A 17,115-nucleotide genomic window follows, 5' to 3' on the forward strand; every position below is an offset into this window, starting at 1 on the left:
ATAACTCTGATAAACTTTAAATATAAATAAAAATATAAATCAAACTGGAGTTGGGTTATTTTGATTATGTAATAATAACTCAAAACAATACAGCTAACTAACACAATAAAAACATGATAACATAAATAAAAAATAAAAGTTTTTGCACAGTTAGAGTTTTTGCAAATAAACTCATCATATGTCTGTGGGTGTGTGTGTGTGTTTCAGGTTGGGTAAAATCATGGTTCAGGCCACAATGGCCGTGTATAAGGACGCCATAGAGAATTTCCTGCCCACTCCATCCAAATCTCACTATATCTTCAACCTGCGAGACTTTGCCAGAGTCATTCGGGGTGTAATGCTGTGCCCATCAACACACATGCAGGTGAACTGCCACACACACACACGCAAACACAGTCTTTTAATAGACATTGATTTTTATACTGTTTAAACTGTAGTTTTATTTCTCGTAACCCTCACCCTACCTCTAAACCTAACCTTTACAGAAGATGTTTTATATTTCAAATAAACATCATTTAGTTTGATGTATAAGGTGTCTTCGTATGTATGGTCCCCACACTGTAGAGTTTACCAGGACCATACACTCACAGACAAACTTACACACAGAAAAACACACAAAGGCACATGCAAACTCATACACAGACACATATACAAACGGTGAAACACACTCACAGAACACAGAAAAACACATTCAAGTGCATGCATGAAAACTCACTCACAAACACACTCGGACAAACTCACCTGTAAAGGCACAGCAGACAATTCTGCTCCTTTGTGTTCAGAAAGATTCTGTGAGTTTTGTATTTCTGTTTCTACAGGAAGGTGATAAATTAATACGATTATGGATTCATGAGGTGTATCGTGTGTTTTACGATAGACTGGTTGATAGTGATGACAGAGAGACATTTTTTAGCCTTGTTAAAGAGAAAACTTCAGCGTATTTCAAGCAGAGTATTGACAAGGTGAGAGACACATTCAGCAACTAGTTTTAATACATATAGTCATTTTTTTATTTTCATGTGAAATTTGTCTCCAACATTTCATGACGGTAATATATCATTAAATTAAAATTTAATTATAAAAAAAAGAATTCATCTGGTTATGGAGCAATATGAATTCCTGTTCGATTGGTTAATTTGTAATTGTAATAACATAGATTGACCGTTTTCTCTTCACACTGTTCAGCTTCTCGGGCATCTCACTCTGTCTGGTAAAGTCGAAGACGATAGCATTCGAAGCTTGTTTTTTGGCGACTATGCCAAACCAGACTCTGCCAGTAAACCGTACGATGAGATCACAGACCTGCGAGCGCTCACAGAGGTGATGGACGTCTACCTGCGAGAGTTTAATAACATCAGCAAAGCGCCCATGAACCTTGTGATGTTTCAGTTCGCCATCGAACACATCTCCAGAATCTGCCGCGTGCTGAAACAAGACAACGGACACCTTCTCCTGGTCGGCATCGGAGGCTCGGGACGGCAGAGCGCCACAAAACTCGCCACCTTTATCAACGACTACGAGCTGTTTCAGATCGAACTGACCAAGAACTACAGCATGTCTGACTGGCGCGACAGCCTGAAACACCTGATGCTGAAAGCTGGGATTGAAGGGAAGAAAACAACGTTCCTGTTTAGTGACAACCAGATAATGGATGAAGCCTTTGTTGAGGACATCAACATGCTGCTGAACACGGGAGATGTACCGAACCTCTTTCCGGCAGACGAGCGCGCTGACATCATGGAAAAAGTTCAAGGAATTGCACAAATGGAAGGAAGGAAGATTGACATAACACCACTGTCCATGTACAACTTCTTTATTGACCGAGTCAAAGTCAACCTTCATATTGTTCTTGGTACGGTAGATTATTTGACCTGAATAGATATTTTTTACACAAATTATTTTGTTCTAATATATCAAATTGTGTCCATGTTTGTCTGATAGTGATGAGCCCGATTGGGGAAGGTTTCCGCAACCGTCTGAGGATGTTTCCATCCCTGATCAACTGCTGCACCATAGACTGGTTTCAGGCCTGGCCCAAAGACGCACTGGAGATGGTCGCCAACAAGTTCCTTGAGGATCTGGACCTTGAGGATAACATCAGGACAGAGTGAGCCATGAACAAGACTTCATTACATAATCCCATATTCCACAATTACAGTAAGGCTCTGGATAGAAAAAAGGCAAGTTGATATAGATGAGCTTTATTAAGGGGTCGTATGGCGTGTTTTTTTCAATTGTGTTCAGTTAATAATAAACTTCTTGAATAAATCTGTCAGTTTAAGTAGGAGGCTGAAATAGAGCAGTTATGTTTCAGTCCGACATTCTGTGACATTACAGCCTATATTTTTAGTCACTTTCTTGAAAGAGTGCCAAAAATAACTGTATAATAACTGATAAAGTGTATTTGATTTCCGTTACTTTGTTTCCATGAACATAAAGCTGCAATAGTGCAACATTCAAAACAAACGCACAAAGGATAAAATGCACTAATGTTATATGATCACCATATTACTATTGGCTAAAGAAAAATAGACCAAAACAAGGGGAAATGCGGTCTTAAAACATCAAACCTCAATTGTTGAAGCATTTTAGAATGTACTTTTAGAAACATGAACAAAGTAGCTGCGTCTTCGATGGCTGCGTCCTCAAGAGGTCACATTTGTCGGCACATGACATTGAGGTTTATTCAGGTTTTATGTAACCGTTACATTGGGTAAGTGACACAATGTTTTCTTAAGAGAAATAAATACACATTTTTCAATGTTTTTTCCCTTCTGAAACTTTAATGACAGAAACATTGGTGAGATTTCTTACTCTTTATCTCACATACACATGAGATTTCAGCCAGACTTTACATTTACTCTCCATTTAATGTCTTAAAAACTCTCTCTTTACTGTCAGGGTGGTTGACATGTGTAAAACCTTCCAGGAGAGCGTGAGAGAATTGTCAGAGCGATACTACTCGCAGTTGCGCAGACATAATTATGTCACTCCAACCTCTTATCTGGAGCTCATCCTGACCTACAAAACCCTGCTGAACTCCAAACGCAGCCAGGTGAACGACCTCAGGAGCCGCTACATAGTTGGCTTGCAGAAACTTGACTTTGCTGCCTCTCAGGTGAGACTGTCACCAGTCACTTCTGTCCATCTGCTCTTCCGATCTTTGTCTGATATGTGATGAGATATACAGTTCTATAATTGTAAATATTTCAGTTGCAAATGTATTATATGCATTGTAAGTTAACAATAGTGAATGACTGTTAATGAACATGTGATGTGCAGGTAGCGGTCATGCAGCAGGAGCTCACAGCACTGCAGCCGGAACTGATCGAGACAGCAAAGCAAACCGATCAGATGATGGTGAAGATCGAAAAAGAGACAGTAGAAGTGGATGCTAAGAAAGAGCTTGTCAGCAGCGATGAGAGAGTTGCTAATGAAGCGGCAGCCGCTGCTAAAGCCATCAAGGTAACTGAATGTGAAATCTGAAAAATGAAATGCTTTTGAGGTTGCGAAGTGAAATTGATGCTTTTTCACCTGCAGGATGAGTGTGAGGGGGATCTTGCAGAGGCGATGCCGGCATTGGAAGCGGCTCTTGCCGCTCTGGACACACTGAAGCCGGCTGACATCACTGTCCTGAAGACCATGCAGAATCCTCCAGGTCCTGTCAAACTTGTCATGGAGTCCATCTGTATCATGAAGGGCATCAAACCAGAAAGAAAACAAGACCCTGGAGGATCAGGTGTGAGAATTTCTCAGCATGTGCTAAGAGTCACCTTGTCTTGGTTCCAAATTTTTATGTGCCTTGCTCTTTTTTCCTCGCAGGAAAGATGACCGATGACTTCTGGGGCCCTTCTAAAAAGCTTCTGGGTGACCTAAAATTCCTTGAGAGCCTTAAGATGTTCAACAGGGATAATATACCTGCTGCTAACATCAAGAAAATCCGAGAGAAGTTTATAGAGCACCCAGACTTTCAGCCCTCGCTGATCAAGAGCGTGTCCTCCGCCTGCGAGGGGCTCTGCAAATGGGTGCGTGCCATGGAAGTGTACGAGCGCGTGGCGAAGGTCGTCGCCCCCAAGAAGGAGCGGTTGCAGGCAGCAGAGGCAGAGTTGTCTGTTCAGATGAAGCAGCTGGATGTGAAACGTGCAGAGCTGAAGGAAGTAGAGGATCGACTTCAGGCTCTGAACGACACATTTGAGCAGATGATACAAAAGAAAAAAGACCTTGAGGAAAACATTGACGTCTGTTCACAAAAACTCATACGGGCTGAGAAACTGATCGGAGGTCTGGGTGGAGAGAAGGACAGGTGGACGGAGGAGGCACGCGCACTTGCCGTCAAATACACCAACCTGACGGGTGACGTGCTGTTGTCCTCGGCCACCCTGTCGTACCTCGGAGCGTTCACCGTCGATTACCGTGCGGCGTGTCAGCTAGAGTGGCACAAGCTCTGCGTTGAGAAGAAAGTACCCTGTTCTACAGACTTCACACTCAGCAACACTCTAGGTAACCAGGTGCTCATCCGGACATGGCAGATTGCCGGATTACCCGTGGACTCTTTCTCCACTGATAACGGAATCATCGTCTCCAACTCTCGCCGGTGGCCGCTCATGATCGACCCGCAGGGACAAGCCAACAAATGGATCAAGAACATGAACAAATCCAACAAACTCTCAGTCATTAAACTCTCAGACAGCAACTACATCCGCACCCTCGAGAACGCCATCCAGTTTGGCACACCTGTCCTCCTGGAGAACGTGGGTGAGGAGCTGGACGCGGTTTTGGAACCAGTTCTTCTGAAGCAGACCTTTAAACAACAGGGCGTGGAATACATGAGACTGGGCGAGAACACGGTGGAATATTCCAGCGACTTTCGCTTCTACATAACCACAGGATTGAGGAACCCGCATTACCTGCCAGAGGTGGCTGTAAAAGTTTGTCTGTTGAACTTCATGATCACGCCACTGGGTCTTGAAGATCAGCTGCTGGGGATTGTGGCTGCAAAAGAGAAACCAGAACTGGAGGAGAAGAAGAATCAACTCATCGTCGAAAGCGCCCACAACAACAAGCAGCTAAAAGAGATCGAGAATAAAATCCTCAAGGTTCTGTCGGCTTCAGAAGGGAACATTCTAGAAGACGAGACCGCCATTCAGGTTCTCTCGTCGTCTAAAGTGCTTTCAGAAGAGATCTCAAAGAAGCAGACAATCGCAAGTGTGACTGAACATGAGATCGATGAGACGCGTCTGGGTTACCGACCGGTTGCAGAGCACTCGTCTATTTTGTTCTTCTGTATCTCAGATCTGGCAAACATCGATCCCATGTATCAGTATTCTCTCACGTGGTTTATCAATCTTTACCTGCAGTCCATCGCTCACAGTTCTCCCAGCGATGACCTTCAGAGCCGTATAACCAACATCTTAAATCACTTCACCATGCGGGTTTATCATAACGTGTGTCGCTCTCTGTTTGAGAAAGACAAGATCCTGTTCTCTCTTCTTCTGACCGTTGGCATCATGCAGGGCAAAGGTCAGGTGGACGACCTCATCTGGCGTTTCCTTCTCACGGGAGGTGTTGCTCTTGAAAACCCACACCCAAACCCAGCTCCGGACTGGCTTTCAGACAAATCGTGGTCAGAGGTCGTCCGCGCTTCCGAACTTCCGGGTCTGGAGGGATTCTTTGAACATGTACGGGAGGTCGTTACATCATGGAAACAGATTTACGACTCGAGTCATCCACAAGAAATGCCGTTGCCGGGGAAGTGGAACACACTGGTGGGTATGGAGCGCATGGTGGTGCTGCGCTGCTTCCGACCTGATAAACTGGTGCTGGCGGTGCAACAGTTCATTGTGGATAATATGGGCCGCGCGTTCATCGAACCTCCCACCTTTGACCTAGCGGAAAGCTACAATGACTCAAACTGCTGTTCGCCTCTCATCTTTGTTCTCTCTCCGGGATCAGACCCGACTGCAGGTAACTTCTTTCCAGTATGATATCTTGAATAAAAGACTTCACTGAAGAAACTCTGATAATGCTACACTTTCGATCGTCTCTTGTACCGTGTGTTGTGTTCAGGACTGCTGAAGTTTGCTGACGATTTAGGAATGGGCGGTAGTAAGAGTCAGACGATCTCTCTGGGTCAAGGTCAGGGTCCCGTCGCTGAGCAGCTGATCAGAGAAGCACTAACCAGCGGCACCTGGGTCGTACTGCAGAACTGTCATCTCGCGACCAGCTGGATGCCAACTTTAGAAAAGATCTGCGATGAGCTTATCACACCGGAAAACACACACACCAGCTTCAGGTCACGATCACTTCCTGTTTTATATCAACTCATATGACTGAAAACACATCTCAGATATTTGTTATGAGAAAAATAATGTGACAAATGTATCTGTCATTAGAGTTTCAGAAGAGTGTGTCAAACTGAGCTCAGATTTGTCTGCAATCAAAAGTCAATATTATTAAAGAACTAATAACGATTATTTCACCTCTACAATCTACATTCATGTTACACCTCTATACTCTCGTGGATTTAAACAATTGTCCTATTTGTTTCTAGTTTTATTTAATTTTCTCCACTAATTCTTATATAAGAGAATTTTAACAAATATATGTATTATTTACATTTATGCATTTACCAGACACTGTTTTTTTAAACGACTCATAACAATCAGATTATTATTTGTTTTTATCAGTACACGTGTTCCACGGGGATCAAACCCACGACCTAATTGCTGCTTACGCAATACTTTACTACTAATCATTTAACCTGTTTTTTTGTGTGTTGTAGGCTGTGGTTGACCAGTAACCCATCTGATAAGTTTCCAGTAAGTATTTTACAGAATGGCGTGAAAATGACCAACGAACCTCCCAAAGGACTGAGGGCAAACTTATTGCGATCTTACCTCAGCGACCCCATCTCAGACCCCGGCTTCTTCAACAGCTCCGCTAAACCAGACGTCTGGCAGAAACTGCTGTTCGGACTGTGTTTTTTTCACGGTCTTGTGCAGGAGAGGAGAACCTTCGGCCCACTCGGTCAGATATTACACTCTGACATGTGTGAGAGAGATTATGTTTATTGTTTATCTTTATTGTCTTTTTATTCTTTGTGTTTTTCTGCAGGTTGGAATATTCCCTATGAGTTTAATGAGTCTGATTTGCGAATCAGCGTTCGTCAGATTCAGATGTTTCTGGATGAGTATGAGGAGGTTCCGCTGGAGGCGCTCACGTACCTGACAGGTGACGACAGCATTGCGTGTCTTGATTTTAAGCTGTCAGCGATTATACTCATTGGATTCAATTTATTGTCATTACACATACAAGTACAGTGCAACGAAATGTATTTTTAGGTCAATATATTATTTGTTTTCAATGAACAGAGAAGTTTTCAAAGTAAAAATTGTAGTCAACTAAAATAACTGGTTCTCTGTAGGCGAGTGTAATTATGGTGGACGGGTGACTGATGATAAAGACCGGAGACTGCTGATGTCACTCCTGTCCATCTTTTACAACCGGGAATTTATAGAACAGAACAACTATCGCGTGTGTGAGGGAGATCTGTATTATGTGCCGTCACACGGTCTCTACCAGGTACACACACGCTACATACAGCGCTATGTGCATTTTTATGAAAATCAAGTACCTTTAATGGTGTTAAATATATAAAACTCTTGGTGGAGAGTTTCAGATTATAAAAAAATAACTCCTAATCATTTTCTGTCTAGAGCTATGTCGACTATATCCGTAACCTGCCAATCACTGCTGAGCCCGAAGTTTTCGGCCTTCACAGTAATGCTAATATCACCAAGGACAACCAGGAGACCAATCAGCTCTTAGATGGAGTGTTGCTGACTCTACCACGACAAACAAGAGGCGGAGCCAAGTCACCACAGGTGGGAGGAGCCATAAATACATGTTGATTGGAAGGTCTGCGTCAGTGAATGTTTTTGCACCTTTTGTAGTTCAACAAGTAGTACATCAGCATCATGTAGCCACTGTTTCAAAGACGATAGAAGAGCAAAGAATGTGCCTGCACAACTCAGTAAACATACAGTCAGTTATTATCAGGGAAATTAAACACAAAATTGGAAAGCAAGGACATGTAGCAGGTACTATGTAACAAAACATGTAGCATTTTTTGCCGGTTCAACATTACAAAACATAATGCAGTTCTACCGACCACCCTTTATTAAAGGCAGAGTAGATCTGACTGACTGAGTAGATCTGAAATAGGCTGACTGACAATGTACACGAGGTATCATTGGCCTCGGACCGAGGGCAATAATTGGTCCAACATTTTTTTACCCTACGCTTTTCACAGACGATATATAATTATAAAAATACCAAGGTTTTGCTTTAGTTATTGATTGCTATCAGGATGTTAAGAGACTTCCAACCAGCATGACAAAAAACTGTTCTGGACAGGATTGCCTACACTGCCTTTAAAGATAAACATCAAGGATTTTAAGTAGATGAGGTAATGGTTTTCTGATGGCAGGTGTTTTTTGTGTCTACAGGAGGTTGTAGATGAGCTGGCCGAGGGACTGTTGGCCAAACTCCCCCCTGAGTTTGACATTGAAACGGTGACAGCTAAATATCCGCTCCTGTATGAAGAGTCGATGAACACGGTCTTACGCCAGGAGCTCATTCGATTCAACAGGTATCTGTGACACTAGAGAGACGATTCTCTGAGATGACTCTTGTTGAGCACTCGTGTGTTTATTTGGATTTTCAGGCTGTTAAAAGTGGTGCGCTGCAGCCTGCTTAACACCCAGAAGGCACTGAGGGGGCAGGTCGTGATGTCTGCTGAGTTAGAGAATGTTTTTAACAGTCTGCTCATGGGGAAAGTTCCAGCCATGTGGGCTGCAAAATCCTACCCGTCCCTCAAACCACTCGGGAGTTACATGTCTGATTTCCTCGCCAGACTGCAGTTTCTACAGGCGAGCAACAGTCTGATGCATACTACAGGATTTTCAGTGCTGAAAAAGTGTGTGTTACTGACCAGTTTTCTCTTTTGGTTATGTGTTAGGACTGGATTGATAATGGTCCTCCAGCTGTCTTCTGGGTATCTGCTTTTTATTTTACTCAATCTTTCCTCACTGGTGTGTCTCAGAACTTTGCTCGCAAATACACCATCCCCATCGACTACATCGGCTTTGAATTTGAGGTCTGTGTGTATTGTAAACGGTGATGTATTGCAATTTGTTGCTTTTTCTCTCATATGCATTGGTTCTTGATGAAATACTCTTTCAGGTGTGTAAACAGGAAACGCATATGGAGCAGAAGCCAGATGATGGAGCTTACATCCGTGGGTTTTTTCTAGAGGGAGCGCGCTGGGATCGTGAACGCATGGTCATCAACGAGTCTGTTCCTAAAGTTCTGTTTGATCCGCTGCCTGTGATCTGGCTGAAACCCGGAGAGAGCTCCACGTTCCTGCATGAGAACGTTTACGTCTGCCCGGTTTACAAGACCAGCGCCAGACGCGGAACACTCTCCACAACCGGCCATTCCACAAACTATGTGCTCTCCATCGAGCTGCCCTCTGACATGCCCCAGAAACACTGGATCAACCGCGGGGTCGCCTGCCTCTGCCAACTAGACAACTGACCATCAGAAAGACATTGTGAGAATGCATTTGTGTTTGCATTTGCCAAGCATATACTAAACAAGTCACTAAAGCACTGATTAGCATATGTTGTTCATTTAATAGAATAATAAACAAATGAAGCAAAGCAGCTGTGTGTCATTTTATGGATGTCAAAATACTTTTTTATAGTCTGGAGGAAACTAAAAAGTCATCATGATGTCTTATTTAAAAAGAGAAAGCTTGAACCTGATAGTAGTGAAGAAATGACACTCTTTATCTTTATTCAGTTCAGTGTCATTTTAGTTAAAGAACAGATGTGTGTAAATAATAAATATAGCAATGATCGCAGGTTAGACAAAAAATAGTCAATTAAATAAAACACTTTTATCATTAACCATACATTAATAATTCACATCAACATTCTGCACTTACACCTGCACTGTGAGAATGATCTGTTTCAACGATACAGCCACTATAGTTATAAGTAACAGTCCTTGTCTTGTTCCCTGCTGGTGTACAGTTATCTGTATTGTACATGTATGTTTATGTCAGGTCTCATCCTGAGACTGTAGATACACGGGTTTGGCTTGTTTCCTCAGTCTCTCTTGAGCTCGAAGCTTTCTGCCCTTCTGTGTGGCCAGACCCATCGGAGGAAGATATGACTGAGGAAGAATTCAAATACAATTCTGAGGGAATCTTGGTCACATGATCAAAAACACAAATCTGCAGCAGTGTTATTGTGATGGGGCTATGACACAGACTCATTTAAAAACACTCACCGGTCTGGGATAAGGGTTTCTATAATGAAGTCCTGCAACGCCAAACAAACAATATTAAGATGCTTACTTTGCTTTTAAAATGTAAGCAGTGTAAATAATACACACCAATCCCTATCCGTGCTTCACATTCCTCAATGCATCTCTCGACTGATTCTTGATCTGTGATCTGTGACAGAGAGAACACAAACATCTATAACAGCTCATACAGGTCATCAGCTGATATCAGATCAGTCCATACCTGTTGGTTTTGTCTGAAAAGGGTTCGAGCCTCCTGGACTATATATTTTCTCTCTGTGTCAGTGTCCTGTAGTAAAGCAGACTGTGCCTGCCAGCTGCGGGCAATGCGCAATACCCTCCTGTAGAGACACAGCACATCTGAGCGAGACATCCCAGGACCTGCGAACATGACCAATCACACTTTATATCAGCAAGTTTGTTGCAATAACACACTCGGTTACCCCCCCACTCCCACTTAACAATACAACATACAACATTAATGTTGAATTCACTGTCTCAGTGGTTTTGTGTTCATACAATGGAAGCCAATGGGGTTCAATGTTGTTTATCTACATTCTTCAAAATATCTAATTTTCTGCGCAAGAAAGAAACCCATACACGTGAGACTGATGACAGCAAATTATGATAGAATCTCTAAATGTCTTGTTTTATTCCCCCCCTCACTTGTTAATTATACTAAAAATTAATTATTTGTACAATACATATAAATCTGGTTCATTCACTGTGTTCTTGTGTGATGTTTTACATGACCGTTATGTACCTGTTAGGTAAACAAACAACGTTAACAGACCGTATAATTCAATGTTTTATTTATTAGACATTCATCTATTTATTAGCTCCAACTCGCGATTAATTATAAATATTACCTATATGAATCTTTCCTGCAGCACAGGCTCAACAATCATACTACTTGTTTCAGCTCATGTGAACAACACTTCCGCTTTCTAGCGTCAAAGTGTTCGCGAATGATGACGTCTTCCTGTCCGCGTGGCTCGACACAGTCAATGGTGCGTACGCGTTGCGCAGCCTCATAATATGAAATGTTTATGACAGCTACATCTGCGCTGCTTTTACGCACCATCGAACCCAAACAAAAAGAGAAACTGCGATCAATCAGCGGCCGATCCGCGTTTCTCCGGTTCCGTACACCCGTAACAAGCCTATCAGATCAGCGCACAACACACAGCACACATCCAGCGGCGTGTGAGAGCCGACTCGAGCGGTGAATCCAACCGGAGCCGCTCCGAATCAGCGCGAATTCGGTTCGGTTTCGGATCTGTAGGAAGCGATGCCGGGGCTTGATAGCCACCACGATCGCCTAAAGACCCAAAGAGCATCATAAGCATACAAAGAGAAGCACATTTCCTCTGCTCGTAACGGGAGAAGCGGAACCGATCCGGTTCGGCTGGAGGGTGGGATTAGCATTAGCTTTAGCATGACAGCAGGGATGCGCCGATTCTGACCCGTTTCATCATCTTTTCACAGGTAAACCAACAATGTTTACGTGTGTCTGTCGTATTTTTGGATACCATACACACATAGTAGTGTTTAAATGAAGTTCTTGTGTATAAATGAACCGCACTCACATCTGAAGCTAACCAGCTAAGATGCTAACATGAGATCAGCTCTTTAAAATACTTTAAATGTGAGATTCCGTCTTCTTTTGCTCAGGTAATGTCTCGCATCAACATGCCATGACTGTTAGTGCGCTTTCAGATATTGTTGTTGTTTGTGTTTAGTGTATTTGCTGTGTAGATGCCCGGAAAAAGTTTTTCATTTATACAGATAATGTCAGAGGGTTGTGTCCGAACATGCTGAGCTGCCTAACAAGACAGCATCTCTGACCATTAACGTATATTATACGCATTTTTCAACAACATAGATGATCATAAACTGCACAATGGGCGCAAAATAGACAGGGTTATTAAGATTTAATAAAAGGTTAATAAAACCAGCATGTTTTTGTTTTAACCTAAGTATATACTTGCTTACAATAATACGGTTAAAATATTATTATGTCATTTTAGGGCATGTAGTACTGTAGTTTTCTTGTAATAACTTGTAAAAACAGACATGACTATCCATTTATTCTATGTAGGCTCTCAGTTATATGATGTGACTATGTGCTAATCATTTAATACCAAGATATAATAATAATTTATCACATAAATGTATCGTGCTACCAACACCGAATGTTTTTTTAATAAAGATGCATAATTCAAAAGTCACTGAAATTACTTTTATATTTGGTGACGTCACAGAGCTTTCTTATTTTCTGTAACATCTTTTCACAGTCCCTTCCAATCTTGATGGATAACGTCAGATCCCTTCTCACTTTCTCCCTGTTGAATATCGTATTCGTATTGGGGTTTGGAATACGGACATAGATTCCAGATGTGAAAACATTTAAATTCAAAAGCAAACCGCAATCACCTTTAACCTTAGTCCCCAAAATGCGGGACCCCTTGGGTGTGTGTTGCTATGACGGTGACCCTTGTCGGGTTGTATGTCATTTAATCATGGCACTGGTCAATAGCAATCCAACACCTCGAATGTAACCCAGCTCCAATTTACTCTGTTTTATTTAGGTTAGCTCATCATCGGTTTTGTGTTGTGTGTTGGGTTCCTCTCATATGGTGTGTGAAAATGTCTCACAGGTGTGTTGTGTGGTTTAGAACAGTGAGAGCTCGTTGTACGGTGTGTTGTGTGTATTCTAATCACTCTCTCACTTTTGCTCTTATTGTTCCCTCTCTCTCTCACACACAAACACAGGCTAGCGGATGTTACGGCCGTCTCCATGGAGTTTTCTCAGATGACACGTCTGTTCAGTGCTCAGGGACTTGGGTGAGTGTATCCTTTAGTGTGTGTGTGTGTGTGTGTGTGTGTGTTCTCGGTTCTAATGCGGATGAACACTGGAAGTTCTGATCTGAGCTCATAATGTATCTCCTGGATGCTGATTGGTCAAACTGTGCTTATATACACTATATTACTGTGTACAGCTATGATGGTGACACAACTGTTGATCAGGTACTGTGTGTGTGTGTGTGTGTGTGTTTATTACTGCACAGCACTCTTATAGATCAACTGTTAACTTCAGTTTAAAAGGCAAAAAGGAACCGTGTTTTCGGATGGCACTGAATTGGATAAATGTATAAATTTGGATCCATTCAGATATTTGTATGTCAAGGCAATAATGCCACGGGAAAAAATTAAGAGACCATTTCAATATTTATTCTCAGTTTCTCTGAATGTACTTTTTATAGGTATGTGTTTAAGTAAAATTATTATTTTTCATTCTGTAAACTACTAGGTATATTTCACCCGAATTTTAAATACAATTTTTGTTTTTTTGCATTTATTTGCAGAAAATTAGAATTGGAGAAACAGGTGAAAACAAGAACGTTAATCTTCCGTATAAAACTGTACATTTCATCTTTTAACACACATTTATGTGCCCGGTAATTCTTAAATATAAATCCAGATATTTGGAGGAGAGAGTATGTGTAGCTTTTCATGTGTGTTTTAATGTTATTTACATGCGTACACAATATTATTTATTGTAAACATTTGTTTCTGAGTAGAAAACAGGAGTTTGACATCATAGCTGTTATTACATTGTATATTTTTGTTGGAAAGGTTTATTGACCAGCGCGAATCTTTTTGGCAACACGGTTTTGTGGTCATTTATGATGTAAAGTCAGAGTATTTAGCAATACGTGGATTATGTGACCAGTCAGAATCCAGGAGGAGCTATAGCTCCGCCCTGTGACTCAGCGTGAAAATCAACGTGTCTAAATATCAGCTCTTTATATTCTTTCACACACCGATGACTACTTTAACAAACACACTGAATAGATAGCAAATATTTTTCAACTGGTTTTCTCGGTTAGATCACTTCTGGATTCTTTGATGATGCCTTCATATTTTCATAATTTTCCTCTAATGACCATGAAGACGCAGAGAGACGTCTCTGTAATTTACAGTTAAAGAATGACAGAAGTTGAGAAAGACTACTGAGGTTTTAGCGCTTCTGGACGTTTAACAGTTTAAATGAGGAACAATGTATGTGTAATATTGTTTCATGTCCTCATCATGGTTCATTGGAAATATGAGAGGGTTGTCGCAGGGGTTTTTACATTTACAAAAACAGAGGGATTTATGAATAGAAATATATAGTTTTGAAGTGAAGTATTGCAAATACAGATAAGGCAAACGTCATTGTTTTTTATCATGTTTCGGGTTTGGCATGTAAAGAGAGAGTTGTGTGGTTGTAAATCTGTCTGACTCATTCTTCAGTGGAGCACAAAAGAAGATATGTTGAGAAATGTCCCAGTGGTTTTGTGTCCATAAATGGAAGTCAATGGGTATTAGTGTTGTTTGATTATCAACATTCTTCAAAATATCTTCTTTTGTGTTCTAAGAAAGAAATGAGTAATTGATCAATTTTCATTCTCAGTGTTGGTTTGGATTTTAACATGCTGATTGTGTGATGTTGAATCTTTAGGACATGTTGACTGCTGTCCATCATCCAGCACAGCGGCGTCTAGCAGGAGCCGTCTGGACCTGAAGGAAGACCTTCAGGAGAGGAAACACGAATAGAAGAGAGAGAGAGCAAGAGAGACATGGGTCAGTGTGTGACTAAATGTAAGAACCCCACATCCTCTCTAGGCAGCAAAAGTGGTGAAAAGGATGCTGGGAAAAAGAAGGGTGGAGGCACAGGCGGCGTGCACAAGGAGGAAGTGTGTGGCAAATCCTCAGCCGACCTCATATTCAACGGCACCAAAGTGTCAGAGGTCACCATGGAGAGTGCCGTGGCTCCGCCCACTTCAGCGGGAGATGTACTGCGGGAGTTACCGACGCAGGACGCGGAAGGCTTGTCCCTCGCTCGGATCGAAGATATGTTCCTGCATTATAAGGACGAGCATGAAGATGCCATCTTGGAGGAGGGAATGGAACGGTTCTGCAACGATCTGTGCGTCGACCCGGCCGAGTTTAAAGTTCTGGTCCTGGCGTGGAAGTTCCAGGCTGCTACCATGTGCAAGTTTACAAGGTGAGAAAGAACAGTTTCTATTTGCGTCACTTACAACACAGCTGTTCATGTTTTTTTTTTCTCCGTCTCGCTCTAGGAGGGAGTTTGTGGATGGCTGTCGGGCGATTCACGCCGACAGTATACAGGGGATCTGCTCGCGTTTCTCCGTGCTGCTAGAGGAGTCCCGTGGAGAGGAGAGCTTCAAAGATCTTTACCGTTTCACTTTCCAGTTCGGTCTGGATGCCGAGCAGGGCCAGCGCTCTCTGCAACGCTCCATCGCCATCGCTCTGTGGCGGCTCGTATTCACGCTGGACACGCCCCCGGTGCTGGAACACTGGCTGGACTTTCTGTCGGAGAACCTGTGCGGCGTGCGCGGCATCTCTCGCGACACCTGGAACATGTTTCTGAACTTCACGCAGAGCATCGGCCAGGATCTCAGCAACTACAGCGAGGACGAGGCGTGGCCCAGTCTGTTTGACTCATTTGTGGAGTGGGAGACGGAGAGACGCAGACGGGAACGACTGGATGGCGTAGACGCTGGGAGTGGAGAGGGCGACTTCACGGAGACGGCGTGTAACACTGACTGTGTGGGCACGTCGATGTGGGCGGGACCTTGAGAGTGTTGTTTTGGGGGGTGAATTCTGGACTATGACGTGCGGAGATGTTTCTGAGCCTGTCATCCTCCATCCTTATTTGTGACAATTATTATAATTATTATGAAATTTTTGGTCTTATTGCATTGGGTATCCCAGTGCACTCTTTGACTTTTGTTTTAATGAAAGGGCTCCAAATTAATTGTTTTTTAAGCACTTTTATTTAAGTTATTGGTTTTTTTTTTTGCCAGAGTGGTTTTTATGGAGATTCGCCCTCATTTTTTGCATTGCTCTTATTTTGGGACACGCCAAAGAAAAGGGAACCCTGTCAGCTGCCTGCGAGCTTGAATACACACAGATATGTGCAACAAACACAACTCCTGACACACACACTAACACACAGACACCAGCATAAACGCTGTGCGGGACGCTGAGTTTTAGGTGTATTTGAACGGTTATATTCAGTTCTCATGTGGTTTGGGGATGTGTGATGGTTCAGACGGTGGTGATTGTGTACTGAAAGCCCTTAAAACCTCATTTCTCATGTGCTTCCTGCTCAGTTAAATTTCATTCATGTGAAAAACATTCATGTGTCCCTTTGCATTTATTTTCTCGTATATTCCCAACCTGTCGTGTGTGTGTGTGTGCGTGCATGCGTGCGAGTGTGTGGGAAATACAGGTTTATTTGCACTCTGAGGTTTGCTTTTTCTTTGTTTTATTTTATTCTTTTTTTTAATTCAAAATGATTTAATTTCAGTCTTTGTGTCTGGTTTTATATAAATGAAACAGTTTATAATTAATAAAAAATGTGTTCAACATTGCAGTTGGTTTTCGTCATGTCTTCTCTGAGCCCATCATCTTTTTGCTGAATTATGAAAGATTGCCTGCTAATGTTTATTATTCATTTTATTTTGGTAATTTTTACATTTATTATTGCTGTCTTAATACAGTGAGTAAACATTGAAGATCATAGATCATTTCTTTCATCACAAAAAGAAGTGAAAATGGGGTTGAACTTTGTTTTATGTTTGTTGTTAATTTGTTAAATAATGTATGAGTTAGCGTATCATTCTGTGTATTGACTTAAAACCTTTCAGGTCCAATTTGACCTGAAAATAT

General features: G+C 42.1%; 3 protein-coding genes across 4 annotated transcripts in view; 2 read left to right on the top strand and 1 right to left on the bottom strand.

Moving 5' to 3' along the window:
- The window catches only part of dnah3 (dynein axonemal heavy chain 3), a gene marked incomplete at both ends in the record, with an annotated part of 33,528 nt that extends 23,931 nt beyond the window's left edge, over window positions 1-9,597 (top strand). Inside the window, 17 exons of the mRNA XM_079487959.1 lie at window positions 208-364; window positions 819-962; window positions 1,186-1,852; window positions 1,942-2,107; window positions 2,902-3,118; window positions 3,283-3,465; window positions 3,541-3,739; window positions 3,823-5,964; window positions 6,067-6,292; window positions 6,782-7,026; window positions 7,114-7,230; window positions 7,424-7,581; window positions 7,716-7,883; window positions 8,508-8,650; window positions 8,726-8,930; window positions 9,020-9,157; window positions 9,244-9,597. Of these exons, the coding sequence (XP_079344085.1) occupies window positions 208-364; window positions 819-962; window positions 1,186-1,852; window positions 1,942-2,107; window positions 2,902-3,118; window positions 3,283-3,465; window positions 3,541-3,739; window positions 3,823-5,964; window positions 6,067-6,292; window positions 6,782-7,026; window positions 7,114-7,230; window positions 7,424-7,581; window positions 7,716-7,883; window positions 8,508-8,650; window positions 8,726-8,930; window positions 9,020-9,157; window positions 9,244-9,597 (5,629 nt within the window). The remainder of the gene's footprint in view (window positions 1-207; window positions 365-818; window positions 963-1,185; window positions 1,853-1,941; window positions 2,108-2,901; window positions 3,119-3,282; window positions 3,466-3,540; window positions 3,740-3,822; window positions 5,965-6,066; window positions 6,293-6,781; window positions 7,027-7,113; window positions 7,231-7,423; window positions 7,582-7,715; window positions 7,884-8,507; window positions 8,651-8,725; window positions 8,931-9,019; window positions 9,158-9,243) is intronic.
- Window positions 9,598-9,941: 344 nt separating this feature from the next.
- On the bottom strand, window positions 9,942-11,434 carry lyrm1 (LYR motif containing 1). The gene is made up of 5 exons (XM_079488167.1): window positions 11,241-11,434; window positions 10,595-10,752; window positions 10,462-10,522; window positions 10,357-10,388; window positions 9,942-10,239 (listed from the first exon to the last, which is right to left on the bottom strand). The coding sequence occupies exons 2-5, from the start codon at window positions 10,742-10,744 to the stop codon at window positions 10,126-10,128; spliced, it is 357 nt and encodes a 118-aa protein (XP_079344293.1). The 5' UTR covers window positions 10,745-10,752; window positions 11,241-11,434; the 3' UTR covers window positions 9,942-10,125.
- Window positions 11,407-17,108, top strand: dcun1d3 (defective in cullin neddylation 1 domain containing 3). 2 transcript variants are annotated; one of them, XM_079488153.1, is made up of 4 exons: window positions 11,407-11,859; window positions 13,147-13,218; window positions 14,879-15,424; window positions 15,501-17,108. In XM_079488153.1, the coding sequence occupies exons 3-4, from the start codon at window positions 14,997-14,999 to the stop codon at window positions 16,018-16,020; spliced, it is 948 nt and encodes a 315-aa protein (XP_079344279.1). In that variant the 5' UTR covers window positions 11,407-11,859; window positions 13,147-13,218; window positions 14,879-14,996; the 3' UTR covers window positions 16,021-17,108. The 2 variants fall into 2 exon arrangements, with proteins under 2 accessions (XP_079344279.1, XP_079344280.1); XM_079488154.1 differs by having other exon boundaries at window positions 11,447-11,859; window positions 14,879-16,818.
- The last annotated feature ends 7 nt before the right edge of the window (window positions 17,109-17,115 follow it).

This window comes from Barbatula barbatula, assembly GCF_947034865.1.
Source record: "Barbatula barbatula genome assembly, chromosome: 23".
NCBI classification, from domain to species: domain Eukaryota; kingdom Metazoa; phylum Chordata; class Actinopteri; order Cypriniformes; family Nemacheilidae; genus Barbatula; species Barbatula barbatula.

What these genes read in the sequence shown, in the direction of transcription:
- lyrm1 (XM_079488167.1), bottom strand. Translation starts at nt 10,744, where the DNA reads ATGTCTCGCTCAGATGTGCTGTGTCTCTACAGGAGGGTATTGCGCATT. An exon ending in TTTTCAGACAAAACCAACAG is followed by an intron (nt 10,523 to 10,594) that starts GTATGGACTGAT and finishes TCTCTGTCACAG; the next exon opens with ATCACAGATCAAGAATCAGT. An exon ending in GAAACCCTTATCCCAGACCG is followed by an intron (nt 10,240 to 10,356) that starts GTGAGTGTTTTT and finishes ATTCTTCCTCAG; the next exon opens with TCATATCTTCCTCCGATGGG.
- dcun1d3 (XM_079488154.1), top strand. Translation starts at nt 15,064, where the DNA reads ATGCTGGGAAAAAGAAGGGTGGAGGCACAGGCGGCGTGCACAAGGAGG.